Raw genomic sequence first — 17,837 nt, 5'->3', positions numbered from 1 at the left:
TTTCTTTCTCGCTGTCTTTCCCTAGAGACAAGCAGAATTTATAGAAATGAAGTCCGACCTGAAGCACCTTGAAGTTTTAGTTGCCCAGCAGAGTAAGGACTTCCAGCAGCTGTGTGAGCAGCTAGGCCAGCTGAATGTGGCCAGCGTCCTAGCAGAGCTGAAGAGATTGATTTCAGTCCCTCAGGTACCTGGGCATGTGAAAGACAGCACTTCCCAGACCTCACTACCTCTGGCCCAGAGCCTCAGTTTCACCAGGCAGGACACATATGCCTCTGAGGAACCAGATATGTGGCAGACTCAGGCCATCCCTGCTGTCTGGAATCTTAGTATGGGCTCCCTGCAGCCTGGGGAGTTTGCTATCTATACTGAGGGAGCAAAAAGTGATGCTCTCCAAGGAGAGGCTGTGCTGATGGCCGCTGGAACCGGCAAAAGAAGCAGGCGAGTAAAGGACAAGGCAGTGCAGACCAACTGCCAGAATTGGACTCTTAATAAAACCAGCCCTGAGAATCATGGCTCTGGTTCCTCAGGCCACAAAGTTCCTTGTGACTGGAGCTGGGTTTCCCAAGGAGCCTCAAGGTTTATACCCCTGGACTTTGAATCCAGCATTAAGAACACTTGCCAAAAATGTCAAGCTGAAGGTGTGCTTTCGTGTGCCCCTTGTGAACAAAGGCTGGTGACTGCACAGAAAGGCAGAACTATGGAAAGAGGGGGGAAAGGCAAGAAGCAGCAGCCCAGGAAATCCCGCAGAAGCAGGCTCCTAACCAGGAAGCAAGAACAAACCCCTAGCAAAACCTGTGCTTTCAATTCTAAATATCCTCAGCTTCCAGTTTCTGGCCCACAAAGGCTCCCCCTGGAGCAGCAGGAACTCTTTGCTCAGTCCCTGCATCTGTGGGGCTCCAGGACTCCCACAAAACCAGTCATCCCTGTTCTGAGAGCAACAGTCATGCCCAGTAAGACAGTGAGGGCAGCACAGGAGAACATCTTGCAGCTCAGTGGGCATTCTTCCAAAGACAACAGCCTGCTTTCTAAAAGTTCCCTGGGGGACCACCAGATGAGCTGGTTCAGTGACCTCAACCTTGGAAGTTCAGAGTCTCCTCTGTGCAAGGATCCAGGGAAGAATATGCTATATGATCTGGGTTTTGACAGCAGTGATGATGGCTTTTGACCAGCCCACAGTCTGACTTCAGCTGATAGTTTATTGGTCTCAGCTGGAAAGACAAATTCTAGAACACTGGGGCTGGCTAACAGCAGAAAGTCCCTGAAGCCTGACTGGAGCCCTCAGGCTCAGAGGGCCTGCTGGGGGGGTGGTGGTCAGTGTAGGACAGGTGCAGGGCAGGGGAGTAGCTCTGGTGTTCTGGGTACCAGGTGCTGCCCATGACAAGCATAAGGGATAATTGCATCCTTATTTATTGGAGTGAAGCACATGGAGACGACAGTGATGAGCTGGAGCAGCAGCCTGGGTGTAGGGCATCAGGAGGAGGGTGATTTTGGTGAAAGGAGGACTGGCCTCCATGTGGAATACTGAGTGGCAGAAGGGCTCTCACAGAACTGTTGCTGTGGCAGCAAGACTCCCAAACATTTTTGGTCTTCATGGTATTTCCTACACCTGACCAATACCTATCCAGGCCTCGGGATTTTTAAAATTATTTTTATCCAGTTTTACTGTCAGAGCACTTGCATGTTTTGATCAGTGGACATATTACAGGACACACTGTCTTCTTGTGAACAGAGAAACAGAGAATGTTAAGCTGCCAATGAAAAGAGGTGACGGGCACCCAATAAATTCCCAGAGCACCACTGTATACAAGCCACACAATCCCATTTTTCTTCCTGGCTGTTTTTCCTATGCTGTTTGCAACCACCCTTCAAGCTAATGAGAGCATCTAAGGGCCCTGTATTATTTCCAGAGAGCAATAGGCTTATGTGAGACTTTGGCTGTCTATTCATATCTTGCAGAAGTTTTGAATTTTTGTTATACATATATGTATATTTGTTTTATAACAAAAAATAAAAATTTTTAAAAGCATATTTTTTTCATTATGTTTATTGAACTGATCTCCCAACAACTTAAGAAAATCAAATAGGGTGCCTGGGTGGCCCAATCGGTTGAGCTTCCGACTTTGGCTCAGGTCATGATCTCACAGTTCGTAAGTTTGAGCCCCACATCAGGCTCTCTGCTGTCAGTACTGAGCCCAGATCCAGCTTCAGATTCTCTGTTCCCCAGTTCCCCTTTCTGCCCCTCCCTGACTCGTTCTCTCCCACCCTCTCTTTCTCTCTCAAAAATGAACATTTTTTAAAAAGAAAATAAAATGGATAAGACATATACCATCTTTTTATTCCATAGACTTCGCCCAAATGATTTTGAATAAACACCACCCTATTCAGACTAGTTTCCTTTTTCTTTTCCTTTATTGTTTGAAAGTAAAATTCCTCACTGGATGGATTGGCTTCCAGAATTTGCCCATTTTCAAGGCAATGCAGTAAATGACACTGGGACCTCTGAGTGGACCATTATAGAAAGCAGTGGTTCTTGATTTTTATTTTCATTCTTTATTTTCAAGGGAACGTATCCCACAAAAGTTTGAGTTTAATTTGCCCGCAACACCTTTGGCAACCTAAGCTGCTCTTATTCCCGTTTCCAGACCAAGGGCCTCCTATGACCTGTGGCTGGGATCCTCAGGCAATGACAGCAGCCCTTTCCAAGGCCCAGGAAGTACAGACTTGGACTCTGCCTACGACTGCCCTGGCCTTTTCTCCCCCGTGAGCCTCGCTGCATGCCTGTTCACCCTGCCCTCTGCCAGTCTCTACTGCCTTCCACACTAGTTTTCTCTGCTTATACATGGGAGGAAAGGGCCCAGCCATGCAATGGGCTCCTTCCAACCCGTCTCAAACTGACTACAGGTGGCTGTTGAGCGGTTAGCATGAGGCTTGTAGACCAGAGGGGTTTGTATCTGGAAATCTTTTATTACTCTAAGCTGAAAAGTTTGGTCATTTTAACTCAAAGTTGAGATCCTGTTAAGAGAATTCCATTAATGTTTATGACTATGGCCTTCTCATTGAAGGGTCTGTCCAATTTTGAAATGCCAAAGCAGGGGGCGCCTGGGTGGCTCAGTTAAGCGGCTGACTTTGGCTCAGGTCATGATCTCACAGCTTGTGAGTTCAAGCCCCGCATCGGGCTCTGTGCTCTCAGCACAGAGTCTGGAGCCTGCTTCGGATTCTGTGTCTCCCTCTCTCTCTCTGCCCCTCCCCCGCTCACACTCTGTCTCTCTCTCTCTCTCAAAAAATAAACATTAAAAGAAAGAAAGAAAGAAAGAAAGAAAGAAACGCCAAAGCAGGACCTTCTGTTCTTTTGATTCTGCTGTGAATTACGAAATCCTGTATTTCTTCAGAAGTATTTCATTTTGTGTTAGGAAGTCAAAGATCAGAGTGACTCAGTGTTCCATGAGCTGGGTGTTTTTGTAGAATGAGCAGTAAATTTATCTCCCAACAAGGCTGGGTTAATTAAAATTACACTGCCTGTCTCTGGTAATCATCAGGAAAGGATATTCTGTTTCTTATTTTATTCCTAAGGCTTTTTTTTTTTTTTTTTAACTACTGTGTTCCTGCCAGAATTGGTGAGCGTGACATAGCCCAGGCACATCCCCAGAGCACACGATGTTTTGCTCTTTGGATGCTGATAGAGATGTGGCTACACAGGGGCAGCTATAGTGGGAGGTCTATGGACCTAGGGCCCAGATAGCCACCTAGGGGCTCCTCCCTCTGATAATCACTCCAGCTACATCTGAGGATGGAAATAAAGCCAACCACAGCACCCAATTGTCTTGACATTCAAGTATCAATCAATAAATTTTCAGAGAGAGAACAGCAGGTGAAGGACAGAGAGAAGGAGACAAAATCCCAAGCAGGCTCCAAGCCATCAGCACAGAGCCCAATGCAGGGCTCAAAGTCACCAACCATGAGATCATGACCTGAGCTGAAATCAAGAGACGCTTAACCGTCTGAGCCACCCAGGCACCCCTCAAGTATCAATTTAAATGTCCCCTACAGAGAGGTGTCTGGGGGGCTCAGTCAAGTGCTCAACTCTTGATTTCGGCTCAGGTCATGATCTCATGGTTTGTGAGTTTGAGCCCCACATCAGTGCAGAGCCTGCTTGGGATTCTCTCTCAAAATAAATAAACTTAAAAAAAATAATGTCACCTACAGACAGACCTTTTCCTGACCTCTTCTGTAGGAGCTCACCCTACTCACTGCCCATTTCCTTACCCTGTTTTAATTTTCTCCTACAGCTCCATCTGAAATGGCATATTGATGTGCATACTTGATTTGCCTGCCTTGGTGGGCGGAATAGAAATCCCAGAAGCAAGATCGGCATCTGCCTCATCCCAGTTATATCTTCAGCATCCAGGAGAGTGTCTGACCTTAGTAGACACTTGACAAATAGTGAGGGCAGGGATTGCTTGCTTAACATTTGAAGAGCTCTTTGCAGCCTGTCCCAAAGTCAGGTCTCTCTAGCATTCCTTTGCAACTTTCCTTTTTTGTGTTTTGTCTCAGAAGCTCCAGAGGTCTCCTGATGAGGGGTCTCCTGCAATATGCTCTCTTCTCTCCCAGGCCAGGTACCAGCAACCTCTCTCCACCCGAAATGCCCAGAAAACAACAGGCTTTCTGCCTTCCAAACAGTTGCTTCCTACAACGGATGAGCAATTTTGAAAAAATTTTCATGCTAGGCCTTAGGCCAAAACTCATCAAATCAGGCATCCTCCAGTTGGCCAAGCACAGAAAGTCCTTCCCCACTAGGGCTAGGATCCATTGTCAGCTAGATTTCCTAAGTAAAACTTTGTCCACTCTATAAATATTTTAACGGAACATAAAATATTAACATTCTCCCACATACTCCAGGGAGAAAGCAAATTGCCAGAGCTTCAGATAGTCTTGGGATGAAAGTCTTGTCAATTGTTATCTACGGTCAGGTGCAGTGGCCTCCCTGGTTCGCATGCGCTATTCACTGGCTACTGCCATATTAAATGCCCTGTGCTTTAGTTAGAGGAGGTAGCATCCTGGTACCAGGTGAGCCCCCAGCTGAGCCATTCAATAAGAGGAAGATTGGCCTGAATTAGGCCTCTTTTGCAAATCCTCTTCCTCAATTTCTTTGATCACTGACAGCTCACAACTTCTCTGGTGGGAGGATGGTGTCGCTGTCCTAATCAGCACATTCCTGGATACACAGGTGAGAGACACAGGGCCCCAGGTTTTGTTGCCTTCTGCCTGGTCTCCTGGTCCCCTTGCGTTCTCTCCTGGGATTAGAAGTGGAGGGTCCAAGGAGCCAGGGCAGGTGGGCCAGGAGGTGGCTCGGCTCCCCTATTCCCCGAGTGAAGGGAGCAGGAGGCAGGGGGAGGGGGACCTGGAGACCCAGAAATGAGAAGGCAGGCCCCAGTGCCTGACTGAGCAGGCTGGAACTCAAGAGAGGGAGAGGCATACTAACCGGAAGTTCTCTCAGAACTCAACCTGGCAAGATTTCAGACTCTGATCTAGACCCATGTGGCTAGACAGCCATGCCCAGTAATGTGGAGAACATGGGAGTCTGGATGAGGCTGAGGGCAGGGTCAACACTTCCAGCCCTTGAATTGTCCTTTTGAAATAATTGTTGCTCTGCTCTCAGGCCTCAGCTGTGGTTCTCTGCTCCCTGCTGACCTTCACTCGGCCATTGGCTCCTCTCTCCTTTCTCCTACCCCTTCTTCCTCAGCCTGCCCTGCCTGCCCTCCCGCAGGTCCTAGTAGCTTCTGTGAACCAGCTCCTGCCTTACAAAGTCTACAAATAGAGCTGCATATAGAGCTGGTTTCTAGTGGCTTCGGCATGGACACTGGTGGGACGCAGCCAGGGGACCTGAAAACCTCTTACAGGGCTGGATGGGCCCAGCTTCTCACGTGCCTTGTGCTGTGGCTTGAATTTGCAGTTTGCAACTAGTAGGTTCCAAAGCTCCTATTTATTCTTGAGGTTGCCTTGTTTCTATTTTGATTCTGCTAATCCAAAGCCCAGTTTGGTGTTTCCACGGAAACAATTCAGTGATTGTTTAGTTTGCCAAGATGAGCTGCGGGGGAGAGAACCAAATGATGTAAAACATTTTTAGTTTCTCAAATAGGACTATCATTGTCTCAAGAAGTTGTTGGTCCCAGCCCCCTGCAAACCCAAGGAAATATTCTAGACTCCTTTTCCCCTTCTAGCTAAGTCTCTAGAGACCCATTCCCCAAACCCCTGCTGTGTGCAGATAAGCACACATCTGCCCAGTAAAGCAGATGACAAAGGCAGGAGGGTCTCCTTAGGACACTCAGGAAGCCAGGGATGCAGAGACAGGAGTCCATGTCACAAGGGAAATGACCATATGGCTGCTCCTGCTAATCTGGGACTGGAGAGCCAGAGGCTCAGGGCTCACCTGCTTTAACTGAACAAGCTATGTTCCTACAGTGAGGAAAAGCTCCTCATCCAAGGATTCAGGGTGAATTACCCCTCTGGCAAATTTGAAGTTTTACAGAAAGGTTTAGCTAAAACAGTGGTGTATCTGTCTGGGGGCATGGAGAGCTGGGTCTCCCCCACCCATGCTGAGCCTTGTTCTCAAGGACCACAGTCTCCTCCACGGCAGAAAGTCCTCTCTCTGCAATCTTCTCAGGTTGGGGCAAGGCCCCCATTCCCAGAAACCACTCCCTGTACAAAGACCCCGGGGGAGCGTGAATGGAGACCTAGAGCTTCTGGTACCGGGGATCAGGCGACTCTCCTGCCAAGGCTCTGTAAGTCCTCCCACTGTGGGTCTGGTTTCTGCTCCAGTTGCTGGGAACTGTGAAGGTCAGCTCTGGGCAGTTAGCTGGTGAGGGATACCCTCAGCTGGCTGGTGGAGTTGGGGGTCTTAAGAAGACATACATGTCCACTGCAGAAAAATTAGAAAATATGGACAAGAAAAAACAGGACAAAACCCCCTTGCCTTCCATAACAATGTCCTGTATATGCTGTGCTCATACACACATTTGTACAAACTTGGGATCAATTGCACTTTCAAAAAATAAATACATTTTAAGTTTTAGAATAACTTTAGATTTACAGGAAAGTTGCAAAGACAGTTTCTATCTACCCTTCACCCAGTTTCCCCTAATGTTAACACCTTACATAACTGAGGCATATTTGTCAAAGCTAAGAAACTAATACATGAACTCCAGCCTTTATTTAGACTTCCCCAGTTTTTCCATTAATGTCTTCTTTCTGTTCCAGGATGTAATCCAGGATACCACACTGTGTTGTAGTCAGAGTGTCTTCACTGGTCTGTGACAGGTTTCAAGTCTTTCCCTGTTCTTCATGACCTTGACAATCTGGAGTGCTGGCCAGGCATCCTGCAGAACGTCCCCCAATCTGGGTTTGTCTGACATTTAGTGTATGATTAGACTGGGGATGAGGGGCTTTGGTAAGAACACGGTAGAGGTGGAGCACCCTTCTCATTGCTCCCTGTGGGGGTGGGTCAGCCACATGACGTCACTGGTGGTGTCACCTTCATCACGTGCTTAAGTGCTGTCAGGCTTCTGCACAGAAATCTGTTTTTCTTTTTCCCTGCTCTGTTCCTTGGAAGGGACTCACTGAGTCTAGCCTGGCCTCAAGGGGTAGTGATGGGAAACAGAGTGGATTAAGCTCCGCCTTCTCTATGGGAGACAATCCACATCAACACTTCATATCTGAACTACACTGTGTTGAGCCCTGGCTTTTTTGGATCCCAAGTAGACCTCTCTCCACGCACACAGCCGTTCTTCACCTGAGCAGTACAGCTGAGGATACTGTGAGCATTATTTTCATTTGCTCCCGTCCTTTTTGCTAAGGGAGAAGAAACTGGTCCCTAACTCCACAAGCGGTGAGTGCTTATTGAGGGTGCCATTCCCTACAGGGACTGAATGTCCTCTGGTTAACCTTGTCCTGCCCTCTGCCCCCCGCGGGGCAGTTGTGGTGGCTGCCTTGGCAGGGGAGGCCCATCTGATGAAGTGGCCAGAGGCTAGTGGTGCCATTTGCTCCGCTAAGGGGTGGGCATGCAGTCTCCACCTGAGAGCTCGCAGGAATCACCAGACCTGTGTCACCAGCTCTGCAGCCTGCCCTATGCTGAGGTCTCTAGCCTAAAAGATGGCCTGTCAGAGGGGGGCCCTTGGCCACGGGCCTTCCTTCCCGGTTCTCTGGGTTGTTTGGGCTTTGGGTCTTACAACAGCCCCTGTGCCAGCCTCCTCATCCCCATCCTCCCCATATGAGCCCAGAAGGCAGGCACTTCCCTGAGACTCAGTTTCTGGGCATCAAATCTTGCCCAATAGCTTATGTGTCCCAAAAGAACATCATGATTTTAAGACATCTGCCAAAATAGTTTCTGATGATGTCCTTGTCCTTTCTTTCCAGGAGTGTGGCTAGTGCCAGCCCTGTTAGGCTTTTGCTGCTATGCTGACCTCAGGGGAGCAGTGGGCTGGCTCCTCCTTCACTCCCTGCCCATCTTGCCCTAGCAGGGTCATTGCTACAGGGATTCTCTGTGGCCTCCAGGGTCTCCAAGCCTGGAGTGGGATGCATGAAGGTGGGGCATTGGCCCATGGGCAGGACCTATGCTTACCTTTTCATCCCATTGCCCTTGGCTGAGGGCCCAGGGGTCTGATGTGCAGAGTGTGGTGGGGAGGCCTCATGGGAATGTCCTGTCGGGAGGGGACCGGCCTCTCCAACATAACCATGAGGTCCCTGTAGAGGCCTTCAAGCTGAACAGGGGCAGGGCTGGGGGGCACTGATGAGAAGTTGGTCTAGACAAAAGGAGAGCATGGAGCCCATGCAGAGAACAGGCAGCCCTGTGTGGAAAGTGTGCAAGGGTGGCAGAGGGCCTGGGGCCACAAGTCTGTGTAGGCTGTGCTGGCCTGAGGGCTGGTCCCAGGGGATGCTCAAAGCTCACCCTGGTTGTGGCCCCAGTACTTACTTATTCAGGGGCCCATGGGAAAATAATACCAGGAGACACAGCAGAGGCCCACAACCCATACCTGCCTTGGGTACCGGATGTATTCAACATCAATCAAAGACACATTTGAGATGTCAAGAAAAGTGAAAAGCAAGTCAACAGTAAGAAACATTTCAAAGCAACAGAAAAAAAATAAAAAAAGGGGCTTTCAGATCAAAAAGGGACACAACTAGAAGTTAAAGAGGGTGTGGTAACCCAGATTCTGCCAGCCCACAGTGGCCCACAGTGACACTGATCACTGCCTGAGAGACAGCCTCCTGCTGGAAAGAACCAAAGCCGTCCTTACTCAATTTGGTATTTAAAAGAGGCCATCAAATTGTAGTCCTCTTCCAAGTCCAGCACAGTCTCGACGATACTGTGATCATCAAAAGCCTGCTTGAGGCTGCCAGGCTCTGCATCTGAGGCCTTCTGAGGGCTCTCATCGGAGAGCAGAGCCCAGACCTCCTCCCTGAAGGGCGAGCCTCCGCAGCGGCCACACACACGGCTCAGCGCATTTTCAAATTCTAGCTTCCCAGCCAGTTCTTCAATAGCTCGGATGCTTGCATGGTCTTAAAAATAAGAACATCCAGCATTACAATTCCAGTGAGAGGCTCCCAAAGCCATTTCAGGCACAAGTTAAAAGCCACAAATGGGCACTCACTCTTCAGGGACTGTGCCAAGCCTGGCATTCCCGCCCTGAGGTGGGCAGGCTGCTACAGTAGGTGCCTAATTTTTAGATGGTCTTGATGCCCTCCCTCCCAGCTCCACATTTATTAAGCCCAACTACCTGCCAGTCCCCAAGGAAGGTGTAAGTGGGAGGACACAGAGATGCACAGGCTTGTCTTGGATCTCAGGGAACTCCCTGACCTGCAGGCATGACCAGACATAGTGTGAAAAAAATGCGAGTCTTTTGGGGAATCCAAATGCTTCCTGGGGCTGGCAAGGGTGTGAAAGATGGTGAGCCGAGGCAGGTGACTTCAGCTCCCCTCCTGGGACTACTGGAGGAGACTCTGTCCTCTCACATAGTGGGCTGGCAGGGGTCTTGCTCTGTGGCCTAAAGTGAGTATCCTCCCACCGGGCCTCCCTTTCATCCCCACAACCTGGAGACCCTTCCAGAGACAAGAGCTTCAGGTAGCCCCCAAGGCTATGCATGCCTTAATTAGGGGCTGTTGGTCCACTGTGCAGTGTCAGTCATTTAGAAATAGAACATACCAAAATAAATAAATTAGGTCATGCACAGTTCACACAATGTACAGATGTGTGTGTAGAAAAAAAACCTCTGACCGGATGTATAGCACTATGTTAACAGTAGCTTTCTTTGGGTACTGGAATTACAGGGGAGCTTTGGAGATCTTTCCTTCTAACCTTATGTTATCTACCCACTCCACCCTGACCCATCTTTGCCTATGTCCTTGTCTCCAGATCTAAGCTCAACCACCAAGTCCTGGGGAGCCACTGTCCCTTATGTCCAGGGTTTCACTGTAACCAGACATTTATGAAATGACCCATCAGGCTATCGGCTCCATGAGGGCTCTATGCATAGAGCCTGCCCTGGCAAAACAAATCTACCGTGTAGATGAATGAGAACTAAGACAGTGGTTTTTTGCTTTGTTTTGTTTTGTTTTGTTTTAAAGACACCTGCTGACTCAGGAGCCTGCAAGGAGGACCTATCCTGAGGAGAGGACAGACCTGCCCTCTGTACTCACCGATCATATCAAGCAGATCCTTTGTGACCTCTTGGCTAGAATTGCTGAGTGGCATGTTTGAGTCAACCTTCAAATCTTTCTCCATATCTTTCCTGCAACCCCCAGGTAGGAAAAAAAAAAGAAGAAGAAGAAGAAGAAGAAGAAGAAGAAGAAGAAGAAGAAGAAGAAGAAGAAAAGGTGGAGGATTAGAGCCTCTTTCAAGAAAATATCGTGGGGAACTCAGTGTTAGATAATCTTAAAAACAAAAATACACTGGCAACTTTAAATCAGCTCCTGTGCTGTGTATACAGGACAACTGGAAACTGCTAAATCAGTGAAGTTGACTAATAACAACATCCTAATGACTCACAGGCATCACAGATAGTGCATTAATGAGTATGAATGCCCATATAACATTTGTAGAATTGAATCAAATGGCTTCTTCTTTCTCTGCCTCCATGGAAGCCAAGATGGCAGGACCCTGAAGTTTCATCCCATATGGTCATCCTTTCTCCAAAGCAAGGTGCCTAAAACCAGGCAGTTTAAACCTACCAGGGAGAAGGGTGCCCGACTGGCTCAGTCAGAAGAGCATGTGACTCTTGGTCTCAGGGTGGTGAGTTCAAACCCCACGTTGGGTGTAGAGATTACTTAAATAAATAAACTTTAAAACTACCAGGGAGAAAAAAAGGTCTAGGGGACATCTTAACCCAGTGATGGCCTAAAAAACCGGTGGGGTGGGGTGGGGTGTGGGTGAAGGGAGCAAAAACAAGGATGAAGGCAGGAAGTATCCATTCAGCCTGTCCCTAGTATGGACATTGTTTCTGCAGCATAAAAAATAAAGCATTTTAGAAATCAGGTTCTCTAACATTCAGTATCCCTGTGGGACCTGCAAGGCAGTTTCTAGGACTAGTCTGATGGTCCTAGAGGGGAGGCAAAGGCAGTGCTACAAATTCGATTTAGGGACTTCAGACATTTTCAGAAATGCGATCCCCCTAACCGTAACTTTTTACACTGGCAAACTGGAATCACCTTAGGCTGTCTTTTCTCCAGTTCTCCCCATCTCCCGCAGCTCTCCAAAACTGTCTTTCGGGTGCCCAAATGGAGGAATGCATCAATACGTTTTCCTTACTGGTCAGAGGTTTTCTTTTCGCGCATAAAGCATGTGGCTTTGCATTCATTGGGGCATGGTTTGGAGCAAAGGCAGGGCTCTCTGTCTCAGAAGCACAAGGGACTGGAGCAAAAGGAGCAGGGGAGGAGGAGCAGGCTGCCAGCGGGTGCCTCCTGCAGAGGAGCCGGTGCACTGGGAGGGGGAAGGAGAGCGGCGGCGCGGTATCCTGCTCCAGCCTCTGCTGGTCTGAGCACTCCTGGGAATGACTGACACCTTCAAAGGCTCGGTCAATGGCTGCAGTCAGCTCCTTTCTGCATCTTCTCAGTTTTTCAGACATTTCCCCTAAAAGCGACCACGTCTTTATTATGTAATACATTGCAAATGCACAGAGCATCATGAGTATAACGTTACAGATGAAGTTGCAAACCACCCCTGAAAGGCGCATCTCCTGGAGCTTGATCCACGCCACAGGGCAGAGGCCACAGTAACCCACACTCCAGGTGTGGGGGGCCGGGGGGGCTTCCTCCCGTGCGGCGGGTGTGGCCCCTGATTCTCGGGAGGAACCTGCAATCTGCCGGGAGCCCCAGGGACGCCCGAACCCGCCTCCCCCGGCTCCCGGCCCGCCCGCCCCTGCCGCCTGTCCAGTCATCTCCGCGGCCCCCTCGGCCCTCGCCAGCAGCCCGCAGTCGGCCCTTGGGCGAAGGTCCGCAGCCACGTCCTCACCCAGCAACGCCGCCACACCGCCACCCCCGCCAACGGTCGCCGCGCGTGCACGAGAACGGCGCTCCCGCTCCAAGGTTAAAGGTCAGACAAGAATGCCGGGACGACCACCTAGTTCTTTAAACCCATGGGGCCCAGAGGGGAAGCGAGCTAGCGGGATCCCCGCCTCCCTCCCCCACCCAGCGAGCCCAATGAGGACTGCGGGCGGGATGGCCTGGGGTTGGGGGGCGGGGTGTGGAGGGGGGCGGGGGGAAGGACCGCCCAGAAGCCGCTGCAGGGGCGATCTCATTTCTTACCAAAGTTGGCAAGAAGGGAAAGGTTCCTGTGCTCCAGCTGACATGGAGAGAAACCGGATGGGCCACCGTACCCAGCAGTTTTGTGAACCGACTTCTTTTAAGTGAGATCTAATAAAAGCTCCACACCGTATCCAACGGTCTAAATTCATCAAGGATGGTGAGGGACATAACAGAACTGCTAGGTTCCACACGAGATTGCAGGGCAGGAGACCCCAACACCAATTCTTTTCATTTCATTAGGGGGAAGAAAGATGGAAATTCCAAGATGGCTCAAAGGGACACAGAAACGGGCTTCAGTGGCTAATTTTGAGGGAATTACAAACCCATCTCAGTGCACAGCAAGGGAGAAGGGGACAATATCAAGTGAACTTGAGGCTTGGTTTACTGCCGGCAGACTGCTGGGGTGACCAGTAATCAGCACCAGAATAAGAAATCCAGGAGCTCAGGGCAGCCTCCTGCATGTCTGTCTTCACGGCCACCATACTCCATTACTGTTCCTCTCCATTCTTTGGAATTCACAGGACTTACTCCACTGTGCACCCCCACCCCCTACTTTGCAGCTCCACAGGTCTTATGAGAAATTTCTCACCACCTGCATAAAAAGAAAAATAATTCAGCCTCTTGACATAACCCTTCTGAGCAAACAGGGTCTTGTCTTTTTTTTTTTTTTCTTCTGCTCATAAAAGGGAATTTCCTCATCTGGTTTTTAGACTAGAAGTCTCCAGAGTGTCAAAGCTGTTCTCCTGGGGGATTACACTGGTGCTGTGGGGTGGCAGAGTCACGGAGACAGCATCAGTTGGTGTCCATGCTGCAAGCCTCATCGTCCCCCATGCCCTGCTGTGAGCTGCTTGGGCTCGTCCCTCCCTCAGAGGATCCAGAAAAACTGATGAGTGAAGGTGTCTTATAAAATTCATCATCTCGACGTTGGTAAAATAGCACGTAAGCTGCTTTTGTCTAAAACACAAGAGGGGAAAAGTTCATTCACTGGTTGGAATTACCACCCATTCTCCCCAGCTTTTCTCTCATTGTTCCATACCCATTCTCAGGCATCTGCCATTGTGCCCTATGCATCCATGCACAGAGGCAACCATGAAGGTGACTGTGCCCAGAGTGGGGAAAGGCCAGTGCCCTATGATAAAACCCAGACAAGAGTCCAGCTTCTCATTTAGGAAGCGTCCCAGAAGGAATAGCAGTCAATTCTTTCTCCACCACACCCAGCTCCCACTGTCACATCAGGATGACCAAATAACCAACCAGCCCAGGAGACTCTACCCATAAAGGTAAGATGAGGAACCAAGTATTAGAGCCTACTCACCACTATCTGATCCTCGGAGGCCAGGGACACATTGCTATCATCAAAATAATACCATTTCCCGTTCAGTTTGTTCTTCGCGTATGCGGTGTCTGCCAAGTCAACAAGAAAATACCTCTAGCAATCACCAGAGAACTAATCTGGCTAGTTTATTGCACTGAACAATAAAACTCTAAAAAAATGAAACAATGTTCTCACTCATATGTGGAATTTAAGAAACTTAACAGAAGACCATGGGGGAAGGGAAGGAAAAAATAAGTTACAAACAGAGAGAGGCAAACCATAAGAGACTCTTAAATATAAACAACAAACTGAGGGTTGATGGGGTGTGTGTCGGGGGGGGGGGGGGGGGGTAGGGAGGGAAAATGGGTGATGGGCATCAAGGAGGGCACTTGTTGGGATGAGCACTGGGTGTTGTATGTAAGTGATGAATCATGGGAATCTATCCCCGAAACCGAGAGCACACTGTATACTCTGTATGTTAGCTAACTTGACAATAAATTGTATTTTAAAAAAATGAATAAAACAAAACAAAGACCCTGAAATTAAATTTATAGGTAACAACCAAAAGTCAACTACTTTTTTTGAAATCTATTCTTTCTCAAAAAGGCTCTGAAAGGGTAAAAACAGAGTCATCAGGGACCAAGGCTTTAAACTGTAATTTTGGAGGGTATCTGGGTGGCTCAGTTGGTTAAGCTTCTGACTTCAGCTCAGGTCATGATGGGTTCAAGCCCCGCATCAGGCTGAGTGTGGACAGCTCAGAGCCTGGAGCCTGCTTCTGTCTGTCTGTCTGTCTGTCTCTCCTCCACCCCGCCCCCTCCCCACACTACTTGTACTCTCTCTCAAAATTAAAACATTAAGCAATTTTTTATTAAAAAAAAAAAAATAATAGGGGTGCCTGGGTGGCTCAGTCAGTTAAGCATCTGACTTCGGCTCAGGTCATGATCTCATGGTTCACAAGTTTGAGTCCCATGTCGGGCCCTTTGCTGACAGCTCACAGCCTGGAGCCTGCTTTAGATTCTGTGTCTCCATCTCTCTTTGCCCCTCTCCGCCTCATGCTTTGTCTCTCAAAAATAAATAAATGTAAAAAAAAAAATTTTTTTTTTTAAACCTGTAATTTGGGGAAACTAATCCAAAAAAATAGAGAAACCCAGTATTAATCTTCAGGATGGCTGTTAAACCATAGCCAAGGGACCCATAAAAGAAGCTGATACTTTTAAGATTTAAGTAAAAATCGCTCTCCCCAACTTGGTTCAGGGAGATGGCTACTACTGCCTCTTCCGGCCTCTTAGAGCCTCTGGGGTAATCCCAGTGAGGGACACTGGGTTTGCAGAGCTGGGATGTGGACAAGATGACTCACAGTTTCAGAGAAAGATCAATCTGAGTCCAAGTTGGTGGCTGGATAACAATGCCTCACGGTGATCTAAGCATTTACCACAGCCAACACTTCCTGTCTTGATTTTATACTATTCCCCAGCAGGATGTGTTTACAACAGCAATCCCAGCAGCAATGACCAATTCCCAGACTCTATGAAATGACAGACTCTAACGGAGGACTGGTTACTAGTCTCCAACTGCCGCGTGACTTTGGGCCAGCCGTTTAGCTATTCCTTATCAGAGTGCCTGCACAAAGCGGGGGCGAAGAACATAAGGAAAAGGTGCCGAGGGCCTGTTCCCACTGTCCATGCTTGGCATAACAGCAACAATGGTGGTTCTCGATCCTGGAGTTCCAACTGTGGACCCAATGTGGGTTCACACACCACCAGCCTGAGCTTATGGATGAGAACACTGAAGGATACGGAGGCTAAGAAAGTTGCTCAAGTGGTATGTTTATATACTAAAATAGCACTTAAAAGTATCATTTTTTTAAAGTAAATTCATTTGACATTTATGAACACAGATACCAAAATTAGTTTGGGGAGGAAAAAAGTTGTAGGAAGTGTTGCAGGGTATGATGTGATCAGAGGTCACCGATAGCCATTCCAGTCAACCCCAATTTTCAAACAGGCGCAGTTTTTATTTCCCAGCCTCTCCTACAGCTAGATGTAGCCATGTGCCCAGTTATAGCCAATGAGATGTACGTAGAGGAGTTAAGGGAGATTTCTGGGAAGCTGGCTTAAAGGGGAAGGTTGTGCCCCTTTTCCTCTTCTTCTGATGGCCTGGAATGTAGACATGAGGGCTGGACACTGAGCAGCCGTCCCAGCCATGAGGTTATACAGTAAAAACGGAGGGGCAGGAAAGCAGACTGTTGGACCAACAGAAAAAGCTTACCCGTACAGGGGAGAAGACTGGGGCTTAGGGCAGTTCTGTAATCTGCTGTGAATATAAAAGGAACTGATATCTCCCATGGTGTCATCTCTAGGGTCCTAACGTTGGGTGTAGTGGCAGTTGGCATGGTGCAGATGCAGCAGAAACAGGAGGAAACCCAGCTCTTGACTTCAACATCACTAACACCCTTCCACAAACAACAAAATATAAGTCTTTTCATTATAAAAGTAAACCTACACATTCCATACATTTTGGAAAATAAAGTAGAGCAAAGGGAAGGTTTCCTTGTTTTGCTTTAACGTAATTGTGGCACTAGTTCCTGCAATGACGCGGGCTGAACACGTCACAGGCATTTCCCCGTGACCATTAATTTTATTTTGCAACGGCTGTACACTCTTCCATCAAGTGTGTGGACAGTAGTGCCAACTGTGGGTCAGCAATCCTGATACGAATTTTTCACTGTTATAAACAGGTGAATATCTTTGTGCATAAAGTTTTTTCCCAATGTCAAGTACTTTCCTCAGGATAGATTCCCAGAGGTGGGATTATCGGATTCAAGAAAACAAAGACAAAAAAAGAAAAAGAAAAAAAAAGACAGAATGGAGAAGCAGCAGTTTGGACCAAACCTGAAACCTTGACACTGGAGGCGTGAGGTGCTGTGTAAATAAAGTACTTAGGGCAGTGCGTGGCACACAGGAAGAGGCTGGTGAGAGACTGGCTGAGGGCATTTCAACATCTCGGAGGAAGCAGATGCCAGTACTTACAGTGGCCAACCCCCATGGCTCCATAATGATTAGACACGGCAATGAGGTCGTACACATAAGGCCTTGCTGACAGGTCACACACAAACTCGGACATGTTCAGAGCTCTGAGCACAAAACACAAAAATGGCCTTTAATACATTAAACTCAGAGAAAGAAGTCAGAGTAATCCAGCAATCCCTTTTATGCAACAGGCTAGAACATAGGAAAGCACTCAAAAACTAACTGCAGAAGGAAGGAAGGGAACAGGCCACAGCGGCAGGGGACCCAGGGTCTTGTTCTGAGCACCAAGATGTTCAGGCTGGAGAGAAGTCGCCTGGCTAACTCTGGCCCCAGACCAGGCGAGGAAGGGCTCTATGCACAGACGGGAGGGCTGCAGCAACTATGTAGAAATGGCTGTCAGTATCCAAATTCTAGCTGGTGCCATAAAAATTTAAGCTAAATGCCAAAACAGGTCCCAGAAAACTTTTCCCCCCAATATTTTATTTTGAAAATTTCAAACATAAAGAAAAGTTGAACGAACTTTACAACAAATACTCATGTAGCTACCACCTAGGTTCTCCCACTGACACGTCTATACTTCATTGTCTATCTACCTCTAGTCCCACTACCCGGGAAACACTCTAAAATCTGCATTTTGTGGACAAACTCTTATTTGGTTGACTTATTTTCCTGCGTCAGTTATGCTCTGCATCCTGGGACCT

At 48.3% G+C, this 17,837-nt stretch overlaps 3 protein-coding genes across 9 annotated transcripts in view; 1 reads left to right on the top strand and 2 right to left on the bottom strand.

The window, feature by feature from the left end:
• The window catches only part of IHO1 (interactor of HORMAD1 1), a 46,318-nt gene extending 32,914 nt beyond the window's left edge, over positions 1 to 13,404 (top strand). For 2 of the 3 annotated variants that reach the window (XR_008297151.1, XR_008297152.1), the window contains exons 9-10: positions 26 to 6,779; positions 7,255 to 13,404. Coding sequence is in view for 1 of the 3 variants with exons in the window: in XM_027038707.2 (XP_026894508.1) it covers positions 26 to 1,165 (1,140 nt within the window). In the remaining 2 variants the exon portion in view is untranslated. Of the gene's footprint in view, positions 1 to 25 lie in introns of all 3 variants that reach the window. The other variant, XM_027038707.2, reaches the window with a different exon arrangement.
• On the bottom strand, positions 6,972 to 12,839 carry CA2H3orf62 (chromosome A2 C3orf62 homolog). 2 transcript variants are annotated; one of them, XM_015077119.3, is made up of 3 exons: positions 11,698 to 12,839; positions 10,690 to 10,781; positions 6,972 to 9,552 (listed from the first exon to the last, which is right to left on the bottom strand). In XM_015077119.3, exons 1-3 carry the CDS (start codon positions 12,423 to 12,425, stop codon positions 9,287 to 9,289), a joined length of 1,086 nt encoding a protein of 361 aa, XP_014932605.3. In that variant the 5' UTR covers positions 12,426 to 12,839; the 3' UTR covers positions 6,972 to 9,286. The 2 variants fall into 2 exon arrangements, with proteins under 2 accessions (XP_014932605.3, XP_053075381.1); XM_053219406.1 differs by having other exon boundaries at positions 6,972 to 7,373.
• USP4 (ubiquitin specific peptidase 4) overlaps positions 13,152 to 17,837 on the bottom strand; it is a 48,677-nt gene continuing 43,991 nt past the window's right edge. For 2 of the 4 annotated variants that reach the window (XM_027038710.2, XM_027038709.2), the window contains 3 exons: positions 17,137 to 17,240; positions 14,108 to 14,196; positions 13,152 to 13,746 (listed from right to left, as the gene is read on the bottom strand). In XM_027038710.2, the coding sequence (XP_026894511.1) occupies positions 13,585 to 13,746; positions 14,108 to 14,196; positions 17,137 to 17,240 (355 nt within the window). In that variant the 3' untranslated portion in view covers positions 13,152 to 13,584. Of the gene's footprint in view, positions 13,747 to 14,107; positions 16,560 to 17,136; positions 17,241 to 17,837 lie in introns of those variants that run through there. The other 2 variants (XR_008297149.1, XM_053219398.1) reach the window with 2 other exon arrangements.

Source organism: Acinonyx jubatus, chromosome A2, assembly GCF_027475565.1.
Source record: "Acinonyx jubatus isolate Ajub_Pintada_27869175 chromosome A2, VMU_Ajub_asm_v1.0, whole genome shotgun sequence".
In the NCBI taxonomy this organism is placed as follows: Eukaryota; Metazoa; Chordata; class Mammalia; order Carnivora; family Felidae; genus Acinonyx; species Acinonyx jubatus.
This window is presented reverse-complemented; position numbering and strand designations above follow the sequence as displayed.

Bases quoted from the DNA above. Each gene is read 5' to 3' on its own strand.
- CA2H3orf62 (XM_015077119.3), bottom strand. From the start codon at position 12,425: ATGACTGGACAGGCGGCAGGGGCGGGCGGGCCGGGAGCCGGGGGAGGC. The intron at 10,782-11,697 runs GTGATTCCAGTT...TGGGGGTTGCAG, and splicing joins TGGAGAAAAGACAGCCTAAG to GAAAGATATGGAGAAAGATT. The intron at 9,553-10,689 runs GTGAGTACAGAG...CTTATTTTTAAG, and splicing joins GGATCTGCTTGATATGATCG to ACCATGCAAGCATCCGAGCT.